Raw genomic sequence first — 26,733 nt, 5'->3', positions numbered from 1 at the left:
TTAATTAAATATATATTTTAAATATTTTTAAAATATTTTAAAATTGACTGTGGTGAGGTTAGCACAACTATGAATACACAAAAAGAAGTGAGTGAATGATAGTAAATGCAAATTCTATCTCAGTAAAACTATTACTCCCTCCCTCCACAAACAAGCCTAAAAGAAAGAGAAATTTCTCTCAGAGAAAGGGAGAGATGCTCCAAGGGCCAGTGGAAAGAGACGATCAGGATTGCAGAAGAGAGTAGGCAGGATTTTTCCGGACATGAAATAAACTTGCCATGGTGGTGGTAGTGTTTGTGAGAACTGTGTTCGCCATACTCAAGGTCTTTGCGGTTTTCCAGCATGTCCAAGTTCCGCCAGGTGCGGCCCTTCCATACTCAGTGGAAGGTCTCCCGATTCTTTACAGCTCCTCATCGTCTTAACTTTGGGATCAACCCCTTCTGAGTGTTCTTCAGCTTATCCCTATGATAAAGCAAGAAAATCCCAGGGACCAGGAGAGAGCTGGAAGGTGGGAGGAGGCCTAAGGGGGGCAGTTTCATCAGAGAGAAACAGCCTTTCCCCTAGACTAATGGCTAGATTCCATTTCCTTCCGTAAAGTAGGGGAGGGGATTCCCCAGCGTCAGCCTCTAGTCATTGTTTCCACTCTTGGGGACTGGGTTAATAATACCTTGTCAAACAGAGCATCTTTCCTACTAGCCCTTAATTGAAACCCATTTTTCCCCTCAATGAGAAACTAGAACGTGGTTTTTTCCGGGGTCTGTACCGAGCCTTTCCCATTTGAATTGATTGAACTTAGCCAACAGGAGTAGACGGAGAGCTGACATGGACACAGCAGAAAGCCCCTGTTTGGGATCAGCAGTTTTATGTCCTTGTTCTTGTTATGTGCTCTTGAGTTGCCTCTGGCTCACAGCAACTCAACATGAACAAGCCCCTGCCACATCGGGCCCTGTCCTCACAATCTCCACCATGTTGTTGTTGTTATGTGCCATCGAGTTGCTTGTGACTCATAGTGACCCTATGTACAAGAACCCTAAACCCTGTTCTATCCTGTGCCAACCTCGCCGTCTCCAACACACTCATTCCCACCACCCTAGTCACAGAATTGATACATCTCATCAAGGGTCTTCCTCTCCTGAGCCATCCCTCCAACCTCCCAAGCATGACGTCCCTCTTCAAGGGCTGGTCACTCCTTGCAATATTGTCCAAAGTATGTCAGATGAAGCCTCAGACTCCTTTGCCTGCAAGGAGCAGCCCGGTTTCACCCTCTCCAGGACAAATCAGTGTGTTCTCCTAGCAGTCCATGGTATGTTCAACACTCTTCTCCTTGCACCACAGTCCAAACCCATCAATTCTCTTTCTGTTATCCCTAGTCAGTGTCCAACTCTCTGATGCATAGCACGTAACTATAGCCCGGATCAGGCACACCATAGTATCCACCCTGACATCGTTGCTCTTCAGTACTCCTGAGAGGTCCCTGACAGCAGACTGTCCCAATGCAATTAATCTTTTAATTTCCTGGCTGCTGGTACCAAGAGTGTTGACTGTGGAACCAAGTAAACAAAAACTGTTGACTATCTCAGTCTCTTCACCATCCATACTGATGCTGCCAATTGGCCCAGTGGTGAGAATCTTTGTTTTCTTGATGTTGAGCTTCAATCCATATTGAAGGCTGCAGTCCATGACCTTCTGCAATAAGCCTATTATTGTAGTCACTGTGTCAGTCCATGTTGTTGAAGGTCACCTTCTCTTTTGCTGACCACCTGCTTTTCCAAGATGTCCTTCTCCAGGAACTGGCCCCATCTGCTAACATGCCCAGAGTGTGTGACACGAAGTCTCCCTGTGTTGGCTTCTAAGAAACATCCCAACTGCACTTCTCTCAAAACTCAGTTATTAATTTTTTTTGGTAGTCCATGGTTATTATGTTCAATACTCTTCACCAACCCTGCAATTTAATTGCATCAATTTTTCTTCAGTCTTCATTATTCAGTGTTCTATTTTTCATGTGCATACAAAGCAGTTGAAAATGCCATGGGCCTAGATCAGATGCACCTTAGTCCTAAAATTGACATTCTTGCTCTTTAGCATATTAAAGAGGTCTTTCGCAGCAGATTTTCCAAGTGTGTGATATGTTGTTTGAATTGTCCATGTCATCGTTCTTGAAAGTCTTTGGTTAGCAAGCAGTTTGTAACTTAAAAGTTTCACCTATCAGTGCTGCAGAAGAGAGACCTTGGGATCTGCTTTCATACAAATTACAGCAAACAAACAGACAAACAAAACCCCCCTTTAGAGCAGGTCTGCTCTGTAGAATGTGGCATTGCTGTGAATCAGAATCACCTCAATCACAAAAAGTTTTTTGACTTGTCCCTTGTCCTCATTTGGTTTTGCAATGGCCAAAGCCTTTGCAAAGGTATGATGAGTGTTGTCAGCTTGCTCTATCTCTTTCCCGCTTTTAATAATCAGTAAGGTGTGCCTGATCCAGTCCATGTTCTTCACAGTTACTTACTATGCATCAGAGAGCTGGATTATGACTAAAGAGGCTAGAAGAATTGATGCTTTTGCGTTGTGGTGCTGGAGAAGAGTCTTGAACATACCATGAACCCCCAAGAAAACAAATAGGTCTGTCTTGCAGAAAGTAAAACCAAGTTTCTCTATGGAGATTAGGATTTTGAAGCTCTGTCGTACATACTTCGGCATGTGGCCAGGAGGGACCAGTCCTTGGAGAAGGACATCATGCTCAGAAGGGTGGAGGGGGACAGCACAGGAGAGAAAGACCCCGGATGAGATGGACTGACACAGTGACTAGGACAATGGGAGTATGTGTGCTGGAGTCAGTGAGACTGACTCAGGACAGGGCAGGTTTCAGAGAGCTATTGTTACTGTGAGTCGCAGTCAACAACACCCAACAACAACAGTTAAAATTGATCGTTTCAAGATAATAAAATGGAGCAGAAAATAGAAGCAGGTCTGGTGGCCTAGTAGATAAGGAGTTGTGCTGCCAGCCCAAAGGCAAGCAGTTCAAATCCATCAGTTGTTCTAGGGAGGAAAGATGGGCATTCTCCTCCTGTGCAATTTACACCCTCTCCAAATCCACTGGAGAGTCAGCTACAAGTTCGTTTCAACTTGGTAGCAATGAGACAGTGAGATATGGAAAACAGAAAACAAAACGAAACACAAGTGATTTCTGCCAACCTTCCTCTTTTGGATTAAGAGTCTCACTCGTGACCCAATGAGATTTGAGCCTCTAACTTTTCCGAAGAGAGCGTAAGTGAGGTTAGACCATTCTTAGCTTATACTGGATAATAACTCCACTGCCCATGCAGGGGCCACAGTTGACTAAGGCTAAACTGGATTGTGCAGAAAATTTTCCTTTTCCTTCTATTAGAAGCAAGGCTTTTGTCAAGAAAGTACGTCTCATTTTTATGGGTCTTTTTTTCCCCCTAGGACATCAGAAGCAGATGCTTTAGTATTTCTCTTCTTTTGTTTGTTTTATAACATCAATTACAATTGATAAAAGCCATTTATTATAACATTTCATGGAATTCTTACTGAACCTCATCTCCAGTTTACTGTGCCTTATATTGTGTGCCTGTATGTATCTGAAAGAAGGTCATAGGCCAGAAAGATTTTGTTGGGTGTTTTGTTTATATATTTGTGTCCATAATAAATAGCTTTTCTCTCTGTGTCTTTCACTCCTTCCCTCCCTTGCTAGCCCTCTTACCCTCTCTTACTTTATCACAATGTTATTAGTGCTGTTAGGTGCTGCCCAGTCAATTCTGGACCTCTGATGACCTCATGTTAAAAAAACAAAAAGGTAGAACAGCCTCTTAAGGCTTTCTGGGCAAGCAGGAATATCTAGGGGAGTAGGGGAGCAGACTGCCAGATATTTTTCCTACAGAGCCACTGGATGGGTTCGAAGAGCCAAATTGTCGTTTCCTAGCCAGACACTTAACCGTCATGCTAGCAGGGCTCCTTGCCTTCTCAGGCCAAGCATAAAAACCAAAGCAAATAAATAATAACATTTTGTAGAGTCCTTATCCCTACCCCCAGGAACCATAAGATGCAAAGGACGAAGAGAGCTTCCTCCCCTTGCAGATGCGTTTTCCTCTGACCATACTGTCAGGAGACTTTCCGTAGAGTTTCTACTGCTCTGAGCACCCTGTGATTCTGATCTGTTGCTGTTAGCCACAGCCTATGTGGGAAGGGGCCATCTCTAGGGTAATAGCATTGTAAATTACAATCAATGCACTCAATTATACTCAGAACCCAAAAGATACGTAGTGCTTCTCTGTGTCTTGTAATTAGCAGCTTTGAGAATGGAGGTAACAACAGTTTGCTGAACAACAATGGGCAGGGGGTGGGGGAGGAAAAGAAGCGGAAAGTGTTTGAAAATGGATGTCAGAATTAAATCATCCCTCTGATAGGAACGCACAGGCCTTTCTATGGCAGGCAACTTTGCCCTTTTCTAGTATCATTCTACTGATTTTTTTTAAAGTCTAAATTGTGGCCTTGTAGCCAAGAATGTCTTTAAAAATCATTTATTGATCTAATCAGCTTGGCAGAGCCTCTCTGTCATGCTGATAAGGAAATTAAACTTTCCTCATACTGGGTTTACTTGTCTCTCGTGTGCAGATGTGATAGTTGGGTTTTTTTCCTTCATCTTTCAGGGAACTCATTCAGAAGTTGAAATCTTTCATCAGCTTCTACAGTGCTCTGCCAGGCTATGTCTGCAGCCACAGCCCAGTGGCCGAAAACGACACCCTTTGCTGGAATGGACAAGAACTGGTGGAAAGGTGATTTGATTATTTTTTTTATGTTCTTTATGAGAGATGTTTGAGGAATGCTTACATGTATTCTATTCCCAAGGTTGATTATATCCTCTTAGTCTCAATCACACGTGTCTAGAAGAAACAAAAGCGTGGGCATGTAAGATGTATAAGTTTTATAGCCCTTATCGAATCTACAATATGTGTTCAGTGACATTTTACAAAGTGTAAAATAGGAAATGTGTTGTGTGGGTCTGCTCTGACAAAAAAGTAAATGGGGGTTTGCACACACAAAGAAACTTTCTTGGATGGTTACAGGGGGTGAGAGGGAAGGGCAAGGGGAGTAAAAATCAATAGATAATCAACACATATGCAAATGAGTGAAGGGAAAGGCAATATACCATACATATCATTAAAGGAAGACAGAAAAAGCGCAGAAGAGAGAAAATCAACAAAGGTAAACGCTATATTGTATACAAGCCTTCAATATCAGAAATAATAAACCTTATTATTATTATTGTAAACTATTATTATTGTTGTTGTTAAGTGCCGTTGAGTCATAGACCACTCATAGCGACCCTATGAATGAAAGACCTATTCATTGAGTTTCTGGAGGCAAGCCATTTCAGAAATGGGTACCACTCCTGCTTCCAAGCTTGATCTAATCAGGAAGCTCCACCAAACACCGTCCACCATGGGTGACCATTATCACATTTGGCACGTGAGTATCACAGTGTTCAGCTTCATAGTAACCACAAATTACCTCTGTACAGCAATGCACAGACCAGTGCTATACCACTTAGAATGTTTGACAAAAAACAATTTAAACCAGGCCTGAGGGCCGCAGATTAAAGTCACCCACCTTGGGCTTAGTAGCATAACTTTCCTTTAGGCCAACATAATTCTCTCTATGTTGTCGTTGTTATTGTTGTTGAGTGCCGTTGAGTCGTAGACAACTCATATTGACCCTATGAACAAAAGGCCTGAGTACAAGCCATTTCGGAAGTGGATACCACTCCTGCTTCCAAGCTTGTTTTTATTATTATTATAAACATTATTATTATTATTATTATTATTATTAACTCTAGTGGCCTAATGGCAAGAAGCTGTGCTGCAATTCTGAAAGCACATGGTTCAAGGCCACCATCTGCTCTGTGGGAGAAGCGTGGTTAATGTCCTCCCGTGCCATAAACTGCCTTTGAAAACCCACTGGAGGGTCTGTGATTGGTCAGTTCCGACTCAACAGTACACACAACAGCAACAACAATCTAAAAAAATAGTTCTAAAATTTTATTTTGGCTTAGGCTTCTTCCACATCTTCATTATGTCTGTCTTTATTTTGGTTGATTTGAAGAAATCATGATCATGTTGTTGTGTGCTATCAAGTTGGAACCGACTCCCGACTCCTAGCTAACCCTGCAGCAGGTTTTCAGAGGCCATAAATCGCATGGGAGGAGATTGTCCATCCTTCTCTCACAGAGCAGCTGGTGGACTCAAATGGCGTACCCTTAAAGCAAAACACTCATCCTGTAGCACACAGTACAACTGTCCCTGTAATCTTCAGGGAAGTAGGCTGCCTCATCTTTCTCCCATGGAATTACTGGCTCCAGGACTCAAACCACCAACCTTTTGGTTAGAAGTTGAGCATGTAACCACTGCATCACTAGGGCTCCTTTCAGTCATTCCGAATAGCTGTCATTTCATATGTGTTGATATTTGGTCACTGTAACAGGCTTACGAAGCAAGTAGTGTTCTTTCACCCCAGATCAGAGATGAAGATGTGGGAAGAAGAGGTAAGTACTGCTTTTCGGAGCTGTTTTCTTAAAAAGTCTGATCATCTGAGCATTTGTAAACTCTAATAGCAGTCTTGCCTTGTGTTGAGAATTTGCTCAGCATTGGAAAGGGGATAATCTCTATTCATTTCCTCATCACACTTTTCCTGAGTTCCAGGCGTGCTCAAGTGAGCAAAAGATACAATTCCTGCCCACAGGGAGCTTTCATTCTAATGGGGAAGTACCTAGCCTTCCTCTAGTGCTCTGTATAAGGGAGAGCTGTTGTTGTTCAGTACCATTGAGTTAACTGACCCATAGCTGACCCTCCAGCAGGTTTTCAGAGGCAGCTAATCATATGCAGAGTAGCTGGTGGATCTGAATCGGATGCCTTTGGGATTGCAGTGCAGAGAACTAGGTTGCAATTAAAGAATTAAATTAGGAGGGTGGGAAGTAGAGAAAACCACATAAAATTAGTTGATGGACACGCTGATCATCTCTGTGGATTTCTTCTAATTCATTCATTTATTCATGCCTTCAACATCCCTGTTTTTAGATACTGCATGACCGCCATCGTGCTGCCAAAGAGCAAATGAGAGTCAGGTTTAATGCCCCCATGCCCCTCTTTCCACTCCAGAGGAGAAGGGAGTGTTTGCATGGTGAAAATTCATCAGAAAATTTAACATTCTTTTTATATTGGCATTTGGCTTTCTTTTTTAAGAAAAATGTTATTTTAAAACATATATATTTAATTTTAAAAAACCCATGCTTTTGAGTACTAAAGAGCAACAGTGAAAGTCTTCAGACTAAGGTGTGTCTGATCCAGGCCATGGTCTTCGCAATTACTTGCTATGCATCAGAGAGTTGGACAGTGACTAGGGATGATAGAAAGAGAGTTGATGCCTTTGAGCTGTGATGCTGGAGAGGAGTATTGAATATACCATGACTGCTAGGAGAACAAACAGGTTGGTCCTGGAGAAGGTGAAGCCAGGCTTCTCCTTGGAGACAAGGATTCTGAAGCTTTGCCTGACATACTTTGGTTATGTTACAAGGAACGACCAGTCCTTGGAGAGGGACGTCATGCTTGGGAGGGTGGAGAGAAAGTGCAGAAAAGGAAGACCCTGGATGAGATGGAATGATTCAGTGACTGGGGTAATCAGGGTAGGTATGTCAGAGACAATAAGATTGGCACAGGATAGAGCAGGGTTTAGGGCTGTTGTACATAGGCTCGCTATGAGTTGCAAGTGGCTTGAAAGCACATTAACAACAGCAACAAAAAGAACTGTTGTTGATCCAATTCTGAGTCATAGTGACGTTTGGAGGACAGAATAGAACCAGGTTCAGAATAGATTAGAGTTTCCAATGCTCTCACCATCACAGAAGCGAACTGCCACCTCTTTCTCCATGGAGTGGCTGGTGGATTGGAATCTTTCTGTTAACAGCTAAGCTCTGTAGCCACCCTGCCATCATGACACCTTAAGAGAGGTATGATGTTGTTAGGTGCCATTAAATTTAGTACTGCTCGTCGCGACCTATGTCCCATCCTGTACCATCCTCACAATCTCTGTCACACCTGAGCCCATTGCTTCAGTCACTGTGTCAGTCCACCTGGTCTTCCTCTCCTTTGTCGACCTTCCACCTTTCCAAGCATGATGTTCCTCTCCAAGGAATATCCTCTCCTAGCAATATGCTCAAAGTATGTGAGACTAAGCTTTATTGTTTTTACTTCTAAGGATATAAATGTATAAACAGTATGAATTTTTTTTTAATGCCCACAGGTTAAATATATTGCCCTTGCCCAAACTTGCAAAAAAACCTTGTGATTAGTATTGTGGTTTGTTTGATGTAATGAAAACGGAATGATCCCTGAATGTAATTCTTGCTTGTTTTAAGCACAGCATATCTTCTAACCATGGTCTTATATTGGAAAGCAAACGATCATGTTTAAGTACTGGTTTTATCTATTATTTACTCATTTAACAAATATAAAGCAGCTACTGTGTATAGGTCGGGTGGCCTCGTGGTAGACGTTACACTGTCAGCCTAAAGGCAGGTGGTAGAAAGATGGGACAGTCTCCTCTTGAGTGATTTACAGCCTGAAAACCTGGTGGAGGGTCAGCTAGGAGTCGGTTCCAACTCGATGACACTCACCAACTGTGTATTACGCATTAATGCAGTTTCCTTTTCATTTTTTTTTCTTATTGTAGAAGTATATCTAACATTTGGCAATTTCGCATTTTTCCATTATATGGTTTGGTGATATCAATTACATTAATCACGTTAAACGTTGTGTCTTAATTATTGTAATTGTTTACAGGCAACATTTAATCCAGCTGGATATTCTTTTTCAAGAAATAAATTCTTCGCAGGCTTACATTTTTTGAATTAGTGACATTTGTGTTACATTTTGCCCATATAAACAATTTCATATTTGTTATACTTTCGTGAAGGATGTGGCCTTGAAACCAAAGAAGTTGTCTTTTATCAAATGGTAGAATTTAAAGTCTGCTAAATGTAATGGGTCCAAAAGTGAAGAAAATGTACTTTTGCACAATTAAAAGAGCTCTACTAACTGGGAATTGTGGGGAAGAAATACCTAATTTCCTAACTTTGAATAGCTTAGGACATTGAACAAAAGAATAAATATATTATGTGGAAGAGCTCTTTTTCTGAACTACCTTATATACTTCTGAAAAAAAATATATTTTTTTCCACAACAAATTTTATTATTACTATCTCTTCTCATGCAATTAACTGCCTCTGAAAATCTAGGTCATCTATGAGCCTATTCTGACTCAACAGCCCACAACAACAACACATTTACTTAGGGAGCTCTGTTGGCCTAGTGGCAAGAAACTACACTGCAGTTTTAAAGGTATGTGGTTCAAATCCACCAGCTGCGCCATGGGAGATGGAGGGGCCGTCTCGTCCCATGTGATTAACTGCCTCTGAAAACCCACTGGAGGATTAGCTGTGAGTTGGTTCTGACTTGACGGCATATAACAACAGTACATTATTTAGGAGGGAAAGGGAGGGAAGGTGGGAGGGGGAGAGGATGGAAGGAAGGAAGACTAGAAGGAAATCAAATAACAAGTAATGTAGTCCAGGAAGTAATTGCTCTAACCTGAGGTTATAATTAGCCTGTACTGGTATTACTGACCTAATGCACTGATGGGAGTAGGGAGTAGTGAATCTTGTCAAACTAGCTTGCTTGCTTTTTTTTTTAAAGCACCAGCTACTTACAACTACACACTTAATAGCACAAAGCTCTTTAACCTGAGGCCATGTGTGCCCTCTTCTTGTACCACTTATAAAAATTAGCTTTGTGATCCACATCTAGGGTTCCAACCTCTTGCCAGAGCTTTGTGTTGAATTTTTCCTTTAATTTAGTCTGAAGTCAAAGTTGTAGCTTCATTTTGTCAAATGGGTTGCAACCTTCCTCTCTATACGTTGGATTTATGCTCCCTGAGCATAAATCTTTGAGAAGCTGTTGCTTTTAACCCTGAAAAATTAGGACACTCTCAAGAATCTTGAAGGGAATGAGACATGGCAGTTGAGACACTTGATCAAAAAAGAAGTCATTGTTGCTAAAGAAAATATTAAGCAATATCCGTGACCGCTAGGTTAGGAGAGCTGCAAATACCCTTCTATGATGGATGTAGAGTCCCAAGTAATATGAATAACGCATGCATTTGGCTGCTAACCGAAAGGCTGACAGTTCAAGTACAGCCAGAGACACAATTGAAGAATGGCCTGGAGATCCTACTTCTGACAAAACAGCCATTGAAACCCCTCTGGACCACAGTTCAAGTCTAACTCACACAGAGCCAATATGGCTTAGAGTTGACAAAAAAGCACCTTGAAAAAAAATTTCTAAGGAAAACTGTATATATGAACTTTGTGAGTAAACAAATAGAAATTAAAAATTTTGTTTAAAAAAACGCAAAAAAAATATTGAAGAAAGTTTGGAAGAAGAAATAGCTGATTGTAGTTTTTAAATGCAATTATTTTAAGAACACTGGATGGCTTTGAGGCCTGAGAGGAGGAGAGATTTCTAACACCAAATAGTCTCTCACTGGCTTACATAGCAAAAGCAAAAGAAGATCAGAACCTGCAATCTGTTAGTAGAGAAAAATAGTAAGGAAAACCCCACGTATTGAAGTGTTCACACATTCCCACACCTTTCCACTCCTTTCAGAACGGGTCAGCACTATGCAGAAGTGGCTGAATTAGGTTGTTTATTATGTGTTGTTTGGGCCTTTGGCTTTTTGTTGGTTTTGGTTTGGGTTAGATTTGTTTGTTTGTTTGTTTGTTTGTTTCGATGGATTCTTTTCCTTCTCTTTTTTTATCGTGGTTTTAATGAAAGTGTACAGAAAAGTTGGATTTTCATTCATTCACTAGATTTTTTTTTGTTGTGTGTGTGTGTTTTGTTTTTTTTTTTAAGATTTGTAGGGTGGCCTTCTTTCCAAAGGGTACAAGGCAATGTGCATATAACTTTGAATGTTTAAGAGCTGGTATAAGCTATAGGAGGCCTGGTGCCATAATGTTGGGTTATTAAGCTAAAGGCTGTTGGTTTGAACCCACAAGGTGCTCCAAAGGGGGAAAAGATGAGTCTCTTATCCAAAAGATGTTTAGCCTTGGAAACTGAATGGAGGGTCACTGTGAGTCAGAATCAACTGGACAGCAGCAAGTTTAATGAAAGCAGCAATGGGAAACAAGCATGCAGGGTCAAGTATGCAGAGCCAAGAGGCAAAAAAAGTTCAGGAACAAAGCAAAGAACAGACAGGAAGTAGTGTTTGGCGCTGATGAGTTGGGTCCTAAAGTCACTCAGTGCAGAGCTTGCTGTAAGTACGAGCCGGAATCAAAATATCCAGAGGTCAAGGCTCTGAAGCTATTCTTAGCAGCCGTGGCCAAAATTATTTGAAGTAGAATCTTAATCTCCTAGATCTTTATTCTATTCCTAGTTCTTCCTTGCCCTCTGTGTTCATGGTTTGCAGAGAAGTATAACCCAGAGATAAATTTAGACAGAGACAGATTTCACTTGAAGGAATTGGCTCATGCCACTGCTGGGTCCTGGCAAGTCAAAAAATCCATGGCCAGCTAGGCAGGAAACTCTAGCAAGATTTCAACATTACATCAAAACAACTATGAGATATCCTCTCACCCCAGTAAGAATAGCAAAATTCAACAGAACAGTGAACAACAAATGCTGGTGAGGTTGTGGAGAAACTGGAATCCTTATTCACTGTTGGTGAGCATGTAAAATGGTGCAGCCACTATGGAAAGCAGTGTGGCACTTTCTCAAAAAGTTGCAAATAGAAATACCATTTGATTCAGCAATTCCACTACTGAAACCAGAACTGCCACCCAAGCAGATAGATGCATACCCACGTTCATTGTGGCTTTGTTCACAATAGCAAAGAGTTGGAAACAACCCAAGTACCCATCAACAAACGAATAGAGAAGCTGTGGTATATTCACACAATGGAATACTACGCTGCATTGAAAAACAAGGAACTCATGCAATATCACACAAAATGGGTGACCCTGGAGGACATTATGCTACGTGAAATATCTCAGTCACAAAGTGACAAATACTGCATAATGCCACTGTTCTAAAGCGGGACTGACATTGGGGTTGGGGAAAATCTAAGAAAAGAGGGGAGAAATCATATCTACTGCATTGAAACAGATGAAGGAGAGAACTATTTGAAAGGAATATATGATTAGGTATTATTTTCATGACAAGAGTTCAAAATGAGAGCTGCATAGTGGAGTGGACTGGGGGGGGATTGTATAACAATGAAAGAATTGTATTTAATTTTTTTTTTTTACCTTTCAAAGAGAAAAAGAAACTGGGGTGGGGGTGAGCAGGGAGGAAAGCGTGCAACAATGAATGAATGGAAATCCACGTTCTCTATAAACTTACAATAAAATCTCAAAAAAAGAAAATATTTCTACATTACAGTCTTTGGGCACAATTCTCTTTCTCTGGGAAACCTCCAGTTTTGCTTTTAAGGCGTTCAGTGGATCAAATAAGGCCCACCCACATTATTGAGGGAAATCTGTTTACATAAAATCAGCTGATTAGAAGTGACAATTATATCGGCCTAAAACGTCCACCTCTTGACCATCATAAGGGCCTTAGAGCCTTGTCAAGTTGCTAATCAGTTAGTACACCCCTCAGCCTGCTTAGAAAAGGCTGGTTAGAGGGAGAGAGGGACAAACACAGGTTCACAAGGTGTTTCTCACCAACCCTCCCCAGAGTTCTTGGCTCCGTTCTGTCACTTTTGGATCTCCTTTCTATGTTCGTTTCCTGGCGGCAGCAGCAACATGACACCTCATTCTTTCTAATTTGGGGAACTGCTCTGTTAGCCCAAGTGGATACACTAGAATGAAGGTATTGAAGTGAAACCTTGCTTGCTGGTATGGCAATTTACACATTCTACCTTACCTTGTTGTTGTTGTTGTTCACCTTACCTTAGGTGAATCAAGATCAATAATGAAAAGGCTTTGATGGAGAAAGGGACTATGTTGAAAATGACCTAATTTGCTAGAGCATGAAATATATATATATATAACAGCTAAGGATTTTTTTAAAAAAGAAAAATGTCCCGTTACAGCAAGACAGGGGAGTTTGAGGGAACATTCTCATGGAACAATCTCTCTGAGAGCTCAGATTGGCATATTAGTGACAGCTATTTATCAGGACGATGCTGTGGCAATACGGTGACGTTTATCCTTTAAGATGATGGTGTCATACACAAGTCACTTTACCTTCAGAAATGAGTGAGAAAAACACAGCTTACCCCAATGACTGGCAGCTTAATACTGTGTGCCACGTTTGAGATGGGATGCGTTCAGTCGGCTGTCATGTCTGAAGTATCAGGAGGAGACGTTTCCGAGTCTCAACACTGATATATCTATAATAGACCACCTGTGGAAGGCCGGGGGGCTTCTTCCTTTAAACAGATCATCCCCTCTAGGTGTTTCTGTGCTCCACCCCACTCCTGGTTTTATTGAATCACATCCTGACATTGATAACCACCAGGGCAGATCCCAGTACATCCAGCCAACGACAAGAAAACAGTAACAGAAATCCAGTGGCCATTACTGAGTGGCTCTTCCTACTCGAGGTCCTCGATCTACTGGGATGGAACTCGGCTCCATAGGATTTTTCAGTCGTTGATCATTCCGAGGTTGATCTCCAGGCCTTTCCTCTGAGGGACCTCTGGGTGCACTCAAGCTATTGCCCTTTTAGCAGCTGAGAACTTTCACTGTTGATGCCACTTAGGGACCCCTGCATAGCCCACCCTCAAGAAATAACTATCACCTCATGACTTTTTGGTTGGAATCGGATTCTGATGGGCAAGGTAAGGCCTGTTTCTTTTTAACCCTCCTGGCTCCAGGCACCAGAGCTCTGGTGATCTGCCCTGAAAAGCTTAGGAGATGGGACTGTGAGGGAATGTAAGCTGCTTTTATAGAGATCATTTAGTTACTGGACCAGTACTTCTGTGTTCTCTAAGGATAGCTGCCTCCTTGACAGCAGGCAGGGAGCTTTGGTGACAAAGTCTCTGAGAGTTGGGCTGCTAACCCGAAGGCCTCCCCACTCTGATGGTGCAAATCTACCAGGTGCCTCACGGGAGGACAGTGGGCAGTCTCCTCCCTTGCAATGTGGTGTTGTTGTTGTTGTTATGTGCCGTCGAGTCGCCTGTGACTCATAGCGACCCTATGTACAACAGCCCTAAACTCCGCTCTGTCCTGTGCCTTGCAATGTACAGCCTCCAAAAACCCACTAGAAGGTCAGTTCTACATTGGTTCCAAGTCGATGGCGATGAGATGATATTTTGAGCTCCGAAAGCTCTCTCGGAGGTCAGTGACTGCTCCCTTGCAATGTGGTGGTGTTGTTGTTGTTATGTGCCGTCAAGTCGCCTGTGACTCATAGCGACCCTATGTACAACAGCCCTAAACTCCGCTCTGTCCTGTGCCTTGCAATGTACAGCCTCCAAAAACCCACTAGAAGGTCAGTTCTAAATTGGTTCCAAGTCGATGGCGATGAGATGATATTTTGAGCTCCGAAAGCTCTCTCGGAGGTCAGTGACTGATTCCAGTCCTATTCCTGGTACTCAGTTTCCCATGGCTTCTTTGGGGAGAAGTCCTGAAGGCTTCTGGCCAGTCTCTGCAGTTTGCAGATCATGAGTTGTAAGTACAGGCTGAGGACGGAGTGTGAAGGTCCTGGCTGGTTCAGAAGGCCGAGCCAGGTGATTGGCACATGCAGAGCACAGTGCAGTCTGACAGATGGAGCTTCCGTGCCTGCCAGGCTACTGACCTTATTTTGTAGGACGGGAATGGTGATAACCTGCTTTGCAGGGCTGTTGGGATGATTCGTTCTAGCACATAGGCAGTTGCTAACAGTCACTGTCATTGCCACCACCATTATCATTATCATATACATGAACAGACCTGGAAAGTGTCCCAAGCCAAGATGTAAAGTCTCACATAACATGTTATCAGGAAGAACCAGTCCCTGGAGACAGACATCATGCCAGAAAAAGTAGAGGGTCACTAGAGAAGAGAATGACACTGAATAGACTGACGCAGTGATCGAAGCAATGGGCGTAAACATGCCAGACAGTTGCAGGGGATAAGGCTTAGGAAAAGTCCACCAAAAGCATTCATAAGACCACTTTTCAAGGTGTTTCACTGAGCACCCCAACTTTAGAGTCAGCCTGAATTTGAGCTTCCGCACTAGGACATCCTAACTATTTCTCCTCTCCGATCTCCGTTAAAGCGCGTTCCGAAAGATTGTGAAATGCAAAGGGCTAGTGCCTGGGATGCAGCTGACCCTTAAGAAATGGCAGCTACTCTTGCTTTTGTCACTGCTATTTAAGAAACCAATAGAAACCACTCTGCCAGATCTTCTTTTCAGGAAGGCAGCCCCACCCTACCCCTGGTAATTTTTCTCCTCTTTCTCCTGCAACCCCATCAAAATCTCCATCTTTGGTCTTGGTTGGTGCAAACTGGCATGCACATTTGAGTCCCTTGGTGCTCACATGAGAGTTATTTGCACTAAAATCATGCATCAGATTGAGCGTCAATATTTTCTTTGATATAAAAGCCATTTTAAGCCATTCCTTATAAGACTTTTGCCAGGAGGGGTCTGCCTGCAGGTCAACTCTAATTGTACAAAGCTTTCAAGTCTTTTCTTGACACCCTTGAGTTAACCTTTGCTGAAAAGGAGAAAGGTCATTAAAATTAGTTGAGTTTTTTTCAATTTCTCCGGCCAATGAATTTTATCCTGTTATGTGAACGTGGCTTTGATCCTTGGGCTTGTGCCCTTTATAATGAGGTTTCACTTCCCTGTGAAGGACAATTTTTTCTGATTTGTGGCTTTGGTGTCACGGAAACGGCCTACTTTTTTGTCCCTTCATATTTCAGTGACCCCTTCAACAGCCCATGAATGGGTCTTAAAAACCACCCAAACGTACACTCCTGTTTGATCCACTTGTTTGCTCGTTTTGCCCTGCTTCTCTGGCTTCTGGGCACAGCTTTGAGCTCAGAGCAGGGAGGAGTCTCTGTTCAGCAGAAACCCAAATGAGTTGTTCTCTCCTGAGATTGAGGGCACACCAGCTTCAGCGTGGAGGGAGGTGTACAGCTTCATGCTGCACTAGAACTCATGCTGCTGCTGTTGTTGTTGTGTAGTTGTGTACCATCACGTAACACTCCGGTGGGTATTCAGAGGCAGTTAATCACACAGGACGAGCTTGCCCATCCTCCCTCAGAGCGGCTGGCAGATGTGAACCAGGTGCCTTTGGGATTGCAGCGCAGCTTCTTGTCACTAGGCCACCAGAGCTCATTAGTAAACATGTTGTTGTTGTTGTTATGTGCCGCCGAGTCGCTTGCGACTCATAGCGATCCTATGTACAACATATTCTTTATAAATTGAATGAATATATGAAATCTTTTCTTTCTTTTTATATTGGGTATAATTTTGATAAGGATTTACACTGCCAAAACAAAGGTATGCTGTTCAAAGCTGCTCTGCGGGAGAAAGATGGGCAGTCTCCTCCTGTGTGTTTTACTGTCTCTGAAAACCTGCTGGAAGGTCAGCTATGGGTCAGTTCCGAGGTTACGGTACACAGCAACATATTTCGTATAAAAGTACTCTCTATTGGAGGCCTTTATATGTCTGTCTCTGATCTTCACTAGCTCCTTCTATCTTCATTGTTACTTGTCTCTCGTATCGTGGAGACTGCATACATAAGGGAGCTCTGGTGACCTAGAGGCAAGACACCGCACTACAATCCCCAAGGCTGGTGGCCTCCAATGGCATGCCTTTGGGCTTCTATTCTTAACACACTGGCTAATAACACAGCGTTACTGGGCTTCCTATACAGACGCAGGTCCTTTAAGAGCTTCCCAAGCATCTCTGTGTAAAAGATTTATTTAGTATCACTGTGTTTTTCTTTTTCCTTAAGCAAATCCATCTATCCCCACAAATAATATTTTCTGATGAGTTGGCCCAGGGTGCTGAATCTGAACTGATTAATCCTGGACCAGGAAATCATTTTAGGAGTTCAGAAGTATCACTTTAAATTAATGCAAAGTCTCAGTGACAAATCATTCTAAAATAAATGCAGGATATTAAATAGAAGTGCATGGAGTAACAATGGCACTGGGAATACAACTTGAAGAAAGAATCAAAGCAAACAAGAAAGAATCAAAGCAAACAGATAAGAATCATTCATATTGAGGCTGTTGCCTTGTGGTTGTCCTGCTAAAAACAAGCACCTTCAAATTTCCCCTGGTGAAACCCTTTTGTTTAAGAAGTTCTTGGGTTGGTTTGTTGTGGGTTTTGTTTTGTTTTTTTTTTTCACATAGGTGAAGAAAGTTTCATTAAACACCTTGATACACAGAATTGCTCAGTTTTTCTGAACCCCACTGGGTAGCATCTAACAGCGGTGTTAAGTTACAACAAATATTCTAAAGTTCAAGAGCACCCTCTGGGCCCTGAGGTAGTAAACTCATCGCCATTTATCTAAAAGTTCCACAATCTGGGGAACTCCTCAGTCTTGAAGAAACCAGGCTGACTGGTCACCCTTTTGGCACCTGTGCGTATAAACCAGTAACTAGTCGCCATTGATGTAGCTTAAACTTTTGGTGACCTTTTGTGTGTCAGGGTGCAGCTCTGCTCTGTAGGGTTTTCTGTGGCTGTGTTTTCAGAAGTACATTGCCAGGCCTTTCTTCCGAGGAGCCTCAGGGTGGATTTGACCCTTCAAGTTAGCAGCCAAGGTTATTAATCATTTGTGTTATGCAGGGACCTTGATACATCTTTTACTGCTGTCTTGTGTCATCAAATCAAATCTGACTCATAGCAGCCTTTTGTAAAAAAAATAAAAATAAAATTTTATCATAATTGTTATTTTAACAATCATTTACAGAGAAGTTAGATTTTTCATTCATTCATTGTTGCACATTTTACCCCCTTCCTCCTCCCCAGTTTACTTAAAAAATATATATGTTTATTCATTGTTGCACAATTACCTACCTCTCTGCCTCCTGTCCTCTTTGCAATGATGTACCTCTTCTTCTGGGCTGTTGTCAATACATATAATGCCTAATCATATATTTTTTTAAAATTTTTGTTGTATTATTTTTACATGTACCATCAAATCAGATCTGACTGGTACAGGAGGAGATTGCCCCCTCCTTCTTCAGCAGAGCATCTGGTGGATTTGAACCACGTACCTCTGGGATTGCAGAGCAGCGTCTTGCCACTAGGCCACCAGAGCTCCCTCTTATATTTATTTTAGACAGTTCTTTCTTTCTTCTATTCCAGTGCAATGGTCATTATCTATTCACTCTTATCCTATCCTCCTCCCAACCCCCCATGTCAGAGCTGCTTTATAACAATAGTGCTATGCAGTATTTGTCCTTTTGTGACTGAGATATTTCACTCAGCATGATAATAGCAGTCCTTTTGGACAGAGGAGAACTAACTATTCCAGTATTTCCATGTCTTTACAGAGGTGGTGGTAGTGGTGGTTGTTATGTGCTGTTGAGTCGCCTGTACAGGTGCCAACAGAGTGACCAACCAACCTGGTTTCTTCACGACTGAGGGGTTTCCGGTGGGACTTTCAGATAAACGTGGATGAATTTTTTACCCCAGGGCCCAGAGAGGTGCTGCCTTTGGATTAGGAGCACAACTCCCTATGAACTATAGCAGTAGGGCTCCCTCACAGCATTGCTATGAGGTGGGCATTATTAGCCCCATATGACTAGTGGAGAAAATTACCCGAGGCCACAGCCCAGTGAAGCAGGCATGAGGTGTCTGTACTGCTCGGCAAGTGCCTGCTTTCTCTTCCTCGGAGCTTCAGAGCCTTCATACCTGCTGCTTTTCCCTGACAGAAATCTCAACCTAAGCTCACCTTTCCCTCTAGTCCCACTGACCTGGAACTGAGTCTTCTCCCAGGCCTTTTTGTGGCCCGTGTTTCCAAGGTGTCCACAAACCTTGGTTTTTCTTTGGTTCCCTCCTCTGTCCTGGCCCACTCGTGCAGCAGGCCCCTTCCTGTCTCTTATCAGACTTCTGTGCTCGTATTTTCTCTCAAGGCTATAAGGTAGCAACTCCTGGGAGGAGGATTGTTCCTCTACTCCTTCTTAGCTAATGTGGGTCCCCTGCAGGCAGCACCAGCCTCCTGCTCTAATTTCCTGCCCACCTACGAAGCCTGGGAGCCCAGTGAAGAAGAGACCTCAACGTCCTAGACCGAAAGTCCACTTTGGATCTTAGCTCTATCCAGAATGTACTGTGTGACCTTGAGCAAGTCACTGCCTTTTAGCCTTTTCATTCATTTATAAGATGAAAGAGCTGGGCAAAGTATGCTCCAAAGCTCATCCCAGCACGAACAGAAAATGAGAAATGCAACACAGATTTGTTGTATTTTGGAGGATGTATCTGAAAGGAGGAAGGATGTCATCAAGCCGCCAAGATGACTTTGAACTTCTGGTTCTTTCCCTGATGATTTCCCAAATAGAGCAAAGCAAAAATGATTCAGAAGGAGCTCCGGGCTGTCACCATTCTCATTAGGACAACAGTAAGTTTTCATTTGACCCCTTCAGATCTCTTTGGGCCTATGGGGTGAACCATTACAGATGTAGTCAGGGTCATCTTTGTTCTCGGCTGTTGGAGAGTTTTGGGATGAGAGTCACATAATTAAACCTTAAAAGCAACTATCTCCTGCAGAGCGCCACATAACCCAAGTGGGAATTCTGACCAAACAAAATGGAACTGGATGCGCAGTGCTCCCAATAGTGTTAGACACCTCCGCCCAGAAAGAAAATTAAAAGGCCCACAAGTGCAGAGCTGCATCAGAGAGGGGAGAGATGCATCGAGAAGCACTGAGGAAAGAAGGGCAGGTAAAAGGGCAGAGGAAGCCAGAGTGACCGCAAGAACCAGAGCCTGAGGGACCCTTTCCATTCTTCCCATGATCCTCTGGGCTGGGGAGCTTCAGTGATTCTTTGACCCAGTTGTCCTTGTGTGCGTGGCTGGAGACTTTTATCAGGTATTTATATAGCAGTTTATATTTTACTGAGCACTTTGCCACTCCTTTTATTTGCCTTCAGTGGAGTTTTCCTGGAATGCTAGCTACTTTATGGTCAGGGAAGTCAGTTCTTGTTTGCTTAGCGCCTCCGTGCACACAGCTCCACACAATGGGCCACTTGTTCCAGGAGGCACAGGTGCAGCGAGGCTGGGAGCTGGCGCAGAGTGTCTGCAGTTTGGGGACACTTCTGGGGGGATGGTTTGCACTGTAGTGCCCCTTTCCTTCCTTATTCTTTTTTTAAAATTATTTTTCTGATTTTATACTGGTTTGCTTACATGGTTTGTGGACATTGTTTTTCTACACTGGACCTTTCCCCTTTCCTTTACCCACCCCTTCCTCTGCCCATCAAAATGTGCAACCCTATGATTCAGCCCCCCTACCCTGCCCATCCTCAGCCCTCGGCTCCCCCCTCCTCACCTTGGATCCTCATACTCGTTCTACAAAAGTGGGCTTATATAGTATTTGTCTTTATGAAACCAAGTTAGTTCACTTAGCATAATGCTCTCCAGTCCCTCCCATGTTAGGTAGTAATTTATAAAATCATTGCTCCAGCATACTGCATAGTATTCCGTCATGTGAATATACCATAATTTCTCAATCTATTTGATTGTGGTTGGACATTTGAGCTGTTTCCATGCTCTTGTAATGGTGAATAATGCTGCTATGAACACTGATGTACAAGTCTCAGTTTGTGCCTCAGTTCTCATTTTCTCAGGGTATATTCCAAGCAGTGGAATAACTGGGTCATATGGAATTTCTATGTTCAGCTTTCTTTTTCTTTTTCTTTTTTGCATGTGTGTGTTTATTTATCTTTTTTATTGTTATACTAGTTTATTAACAAAATTCAAATGCATTGTTTTCCAGACCAGATTCTTCCAATTTCTCTTACCCCCCCACATAAAATTGTACAACCCCATGATTAATCTCCCCTCCCCACACACATCCTCATCTCTATGCTCCCCCCTGCCCCACCAGATCCTTATACTTATTCTACCATAATGGTTTTATACAATAATATGTCCAGCTTTTTGAGGAAGCACCAAACTGCCTTCCAGAATGGATGTACCATTTTACAACCCCACGAACAGTGTATAAGAGTTTACTTTTGTTATTGGTCAACAGTAAGTGGCAATGCCAGGAGGCTTGGGCCTGAAGAGGACAGGGCTGATCCAAGTTCATTATATTTCCCCAACTCGAAGGCATCAGGTTACTGAGTTCTTTCACTTTGTTTCTTTCTGCTACTTCAGAGTTCTGACTTCCACGGGTTCGAATCCTTTAGCAACTCTGAAGAAGGATGACTTCCTGACTTCTAGTTATTAGGTGCCATCGAATCAAGTGTCACTCATAGTGACCCTGTGAACAGCAGATCTGCCTCAGAAATCCAATGGAGAGTTTGGAAACTCGTTGTGAGTCACAACCGACTCCATGGCAGTGGCTTTGACGCAATCCTTTAGGCTCTGTGAATTGGAATGGACTTCCAAGTAGTGGGGTTTGAATTTGGCGTCTCTGACTTGTTGTTGTTGTTATGTGCCATCGAGTCACTTGCGACTCATAGCGACCCTATGTACAAGAGGCCTAAACACTGTTCTATCCTGTGCCAACCTCGCCGCCTCAAACAGACTTATTCTCACCACTCCACTCACAGAATTGATCCATCTAATCGAAGGTCTTCCTCTCTTGCACTGTCCCTCCACTCTCCCAAGCATGACGTCCCTCTCCAAGGACCAGTCCCTCTTTGCAACATGCCCAAAGTATGTCAGAATCCTTGACTCCAAGGAGCATTCTGGCTTCACCCTCTCCAGGACAAACCTGTTTGTTCTCCTAGCAGTTCACGGTATGTTCAACACTCTTCTCCAGCACTACAGCTCAAAGGCATCAATTCTCTTTCTATCATCCCTGGTCACTGTCCAACTGTCTGATGAATAGCACGTAATTGCAAAGACTATAGCCCGGATCAGGGGCACCTTAGTCTCCAGCCTGACGTCGGTGCTCTTCAGTACTCTTAATAGGTCCCTCACAGCTGACTTTCCCAATGCAATTCATCTCCTGATTTCCTGGCTGCTGGCAACAAGAGTGTTGACTGTGGAGCCAAGTAAACTAAAACTGTTAACTATCTCAATCTCTTCACCATCCATACTGATGCTGCCAATTGGCCCAGTGGTAAGAATCTTTGTTTTCTTGATGTTGAGAAATGCAAATTCTCAACAGGGAGCCAGACTGGACAGAAGGAGTTGGAAGCAAGCCCTGACTTGCCAAAGCACAAACCAGGATCCTATCCTGAAACTCCAAACTAGGGCATAGACCAAGGCCCTGGAAAAGCCAAGACATTGCCAGATCTGGAGTAGTGTGGGCACTTGGTCAGGGTTCTGCTGGTCCCCTTTGAATTGCATCTTGCTGTTTCTCCAATTCTGGAAGAGGGGCCCCACACCCTGCATCCTCTCCCATTGCTTATTCCCCCTGGGGACACGCGTCAGGTCTGCCCTTTGAGTGTCCCAGCAGCCTAGCCAAGGTCAGGGCTCACCGTCCAGGAACCACGTGTCTTGATGGACTCTTCCCGCCTCCTAGCCCTTCTACAGACTGTTCTTTTCACTTTGGACTGGTCCTCAATGGTCCCAAATCTCAGAAAATATTCTCTCTACCTTCCTTAGGAACTATGTTTGTCCTGATGACTGAGACTGTCAACTCCCACTTTTCTCACTATCTGGAAAATACTCTTTGCTTCTCTGGCTTTCAGTGGCTTGCTTCTTCATTATATTCTAAGACCAGCTTTTCAGCCCTTTCTTCACACTGTTTGGAACGGGGCTCAAAGTGGATTTCAATGTCATTATCCGCTTATATAAGGCGCTCTGTTGGTGCCGCACGTTACTGGAAGGTGAACAGAGCCTACCAGCCACTCCATGGAAAAAAGATGAAGCAGTTACCGTTCATAAACTAAAAAAAAAGCCACAAAAAACCCCAGCACCTCCCCAAAACCAGACTGAAAGCTCAAAACTTCACTGTCCTCAAATCAGAACTGACTCGAAAGTGACCCTTCGGTGGGTTTTCAGGAAGCCGTAAATCACATGGGAGGAGATTGTCCAGCTCTCCCTCAAGGAGCCATTGGTGGGCTCAAACCACCAGAGAGATGCGACCTTTTGGTTAGCAGCACAACTCCCTGTGGACTCTCAGCAGAGCCCCCAGAGAGAGAGCCTCAGTGACCTGATGAAAGGTCCCCCCAAGTGGGACTCAGCTGGACAGCAGTAGGTGATGTACTCTCTTCTACAGACGATGCTCACTAATGCGTTAGAGTGCATTTCCACTCCTGGCTTGCCTCCGCTTTCCTTTTTCCTTCCCGTTTCCTCACATCTGCACACAGTTTCTGAAAGCCTTCTGGTGGCAGTACAGGTACTACTTGGAGTCCAGTGGATGGCTCTGTTGCTAGCACTCCTGCGTGAGACCTCTGTGCCAATAATGATGAAAAAACCCTCTTCTTTAAATATGTACATAAGTAAAAACAAATGGATCTTCATTATTTACTTTTATGTGGGTTTTTTTAACAAAAAAAAAGGCTTTTGTTGTGATTTTAACAAAAGCTGACAGAAAACTTGGATTTTTATTCATTTATTGTTGCACATTTTCCTCCCTACTGTTCCCCTAGTTCACTTTTTTGTTTTGTTTTGTATAATCGTTTCCTCCCAAAGTTCATCTACATTGTGTTTTACACTATTCTTAATCCATATTGTGTTTTGTACAATCATTCCCATGCATTATGTTTTATAAAATCAATCACCACTGGAACATTTATGTTTTATAAATGTATTTCTATTTACGAATGTACTTACCTTTACAGAACACAGCTGATTTCACCTTTGCTCTGTGTTTCTAAGTTTATGTAAATTAAGTCTATCTCTTGGAGAGTGAAAAGCACCCTTTCCTCTTAATAAGATGAGTTGTTTTCTTCTCCCCTGTGTTTTAGTTAGTTTTCAAGCTTTTTATGCACCTTAAATTATCCTGTTTCCCCACAGTGTTTATTGGTGCCTGAGGACTTTCCAAAGAGAATCTGATAAATACGGTCTGTGTGAGGGGTACCTGCAGTTCTCCATATTTCCCATAAGATGGCGCTCTGAGAATGTGAGATCTGCCACTTCACTTCAGCCATCTACTGCAGGGCAGCAAATTAAACCTCTACGAAATCAAGTGTTTGGACTGAGAAGGGCGTCATCCCTTCTAGAAGACATGTTCTCAAACATTCACTACCATCAAAAGGAAGGGGAATTTCTAGCAGTTTCCCTGGCCTAAATGAGTACTATCAGTGGTGAAAGAAAGAAAGAAAAAAAAATGAGTCCATATTTGAGGGATCTCTTAAAAAAAATCTTCTTAGAAATGGGAGAGCTGTGGTGTCATCACCACATGGGTGGTGCTGGAGAAGTTCCCGGGGTCTCAGTTTCTCCATTCGCCCAGTGAGGGCAGGTGACACATGACTTCAGGGCCTTCCATGTCGAACGTGCCACATTTGAATTAGCTGATTTCTTTCTGCTGCTCAGTGGAGCCTCAGCCAGCCCCGACATGGGAAGAAAAGAGCGCCCATTTTACGCTTGTTTGACTCTATTTCTCTCCTACAAGTGCTCTCTTTGCTTCGACTGTCCCAAGACAAGAATGCCCAGATGTCCCGTTTTAATTAGGTTCCTTTTCTCTTTATGGCTTTTGCACAGGTCCCTCCCTCCCCTCCCCCGCCCCCGTCTGCCTGCTCCGGCGCCTGTGCCCCCTTCTCTCCACACAAGCAGGCCTTTCTCAGCATCGTGGTGGTCATGGCTGTGCTACGCCCGTGGAGAACTGGCTGCCGAAACTCCACTCCCCCTGTAATGCTTAAAAGCCAAGTGTCCCACAGCAAACCTAACAAGCTTAGTTAAGAAAATGTTTTCTTTGCGGGTAGCAACTTTTCTCGATGTTATTCACCTCCTTCACTGGCCACAGGTCTTCACTACCTGAAACAACTGTCAGAGCTTCTGGAAGGAAGCCATGCTCAGAAAGAAGGGCAGTTCCTTTCATTACAGAGGGGTGTCTCTTAAGTAGATAAGCGTCGCGGCTGACAATGTCCCCATGCCGGACACACTCTATGGTATGAGGAGAATCATAGCCTGTCAGCAGCCATGTCAACCTGTGGCATCCAGGGAGCCTGTGGGAAAGAGAGACTGAGTTAATTAATTAACTCAAAGCTACAGAGACTCCCTTAACCAGTCCCTCTGGGCTCGAAGCTGGCAGCTCACACACTGCGTGAAATCCCTCAGGAAGACATCACATAGATCCCATTGCTTTCTCCAAGGGGGGTGCAGATATTAGTGCAGCAGGCCCTCGTTCATTTTCCTGTCACCCTCACTCCAAAGCCAAATGTAGATCCCAACTCCTAGCAACCCTGTAGCACAGGATAGGGCTGCCCTTCCAGCTTCGTAGGCTTTACAGGAGCTGACTGCTACTTCTGCTTCAGGCCAGTGGATTCGAACTGCCAACCTTTCACTTAGCAGCCAAGCACTTAACCACCATTCCACCAGGGATTCTCCTTATTGCCTTTGGTGATTGCAGATCACCTGAGCTGTGGGTCTGATGGCGGAGTGTTGATGGTGGTGGATTATTTATGTCTCTCACTTCAGTGCTTTATCTCCCAAGAAGGCCAGTATTTCACTGAAAAGTAGAATATTTCACCGAGGCACTATTTGGGAGGAACAACTTTGTACACAAGGTTCCCCTCCCCAAGGGCTTTCAAATGGCAAGCTCATGAATCTGCTGGGTGGGTAAAGGGGGCTGAGGTTGCAGGCACGGTTGGGAAGCCTTGTAGATCCTTGTCACAAGTTCTAGACTAGAACCAGTGTGAGAATTTGTCACGTATTTAACCAGCCTGGATTCTTTCTCACGCAGCAGTATTAACTAAGTGATTAAAGCTTCAGCAAGCCCACAAGTGCCACATTCCAACTCTCTCCATTTACCTTCTCTGTGACTCCGTTTCCACTTCTGCAAACAAATGGGCTGATGACAGTTGTGGTTCTAGTTGGCCAAGTAGAGCTGGCCTGTCAGATTTTCCCCACCTATGATCTTTATGACATAGAGAGAGCTCTATTGGCCTAGGGGACAGAAAATTAAGCTACCCAGCCCAAGGTGGGTGATTTTAATCTTTGGGTCCTCAGGCCTAGTTTTAATTGTTTTGGGTCAAACATTCTTCTAAGTGGTATAGCACTCATCTGTCCACTTTCTGTACAGAGGTTACTCATGGTTGCTGTAATGCTAAACACTGTGACACTGATGTGTCAAATGTGATAACGATTACCCGTGGTGGACAGTGTTTGGAGGAGCTTCCCAATTAAAACAAGCTCGGAAGCAGGAGTGACATCCATTTCCTAAATAGCTTACCTCTGGAAACTCTTATGAATATGGAGAAACGACCAAAGTGATACAGGTGTTCAGGTCTTTCATTCACAGGGTCACTGTGAATCATCTACAACTCGACGACACTTAACAACTACAACATGATCTTTTTTAAAAAAAAAAATTTAGGTTGTTTCTTTTTCATTTCAATGAACATCTACAGAGATTTTGGGATTCCATTCATTCATTGTTGCTCCCTTCTCCCCG

The 26,733-nt window shown here is 43.3% G+C and overlaps 1 protein-coding gene across 3 annotated transcripts in view; it reads left to right on the top strand.

The window, feature by feature from the left end:
• GPC3 (glypican 3) overlaps positions 1-26,733 on the top strand; it is a 528,201-nt gene that overhangs the window by 355,378 nt on the left and 146,090 nt on the right. For all 3 annotated transcript variants that reach the window (XM_006881809.1, XM_006881808.1, XM_006881807.1), the window contains one exon: positions 4,665-4,790. In XM_006881809.1, the coding sequence (XP_006881871.1) occupies positions 4,665-4,790 (126 nt within the window). The remainder of the gene's footprint in view (positions 1-4,664; positions 4,791-26,733) is intronic.

Source organism: Elephantulus edwardii, unplaced genomic scaffold (assembly GCF_000299155.1).
Source record: "Elephantulus edwardii isolate Elephantulus edwardi_28Jun2011 unplaced genomic scaffold, EleEdw1.0 scaffold00016, whole genome shotgun sequence".
In the NCBI taxonomy this organism is placed as follows: Eukaryota; Metazoa; Chordata; class Mammalia; order Macroscelidea; family Macroscelididae; genus Elephantulus; species Elephantulus edwardii.
Note: the sequence above shows the minus strand (reverse complement) of the source record. Positions and strands in the feature narration are given on the sequence as shown.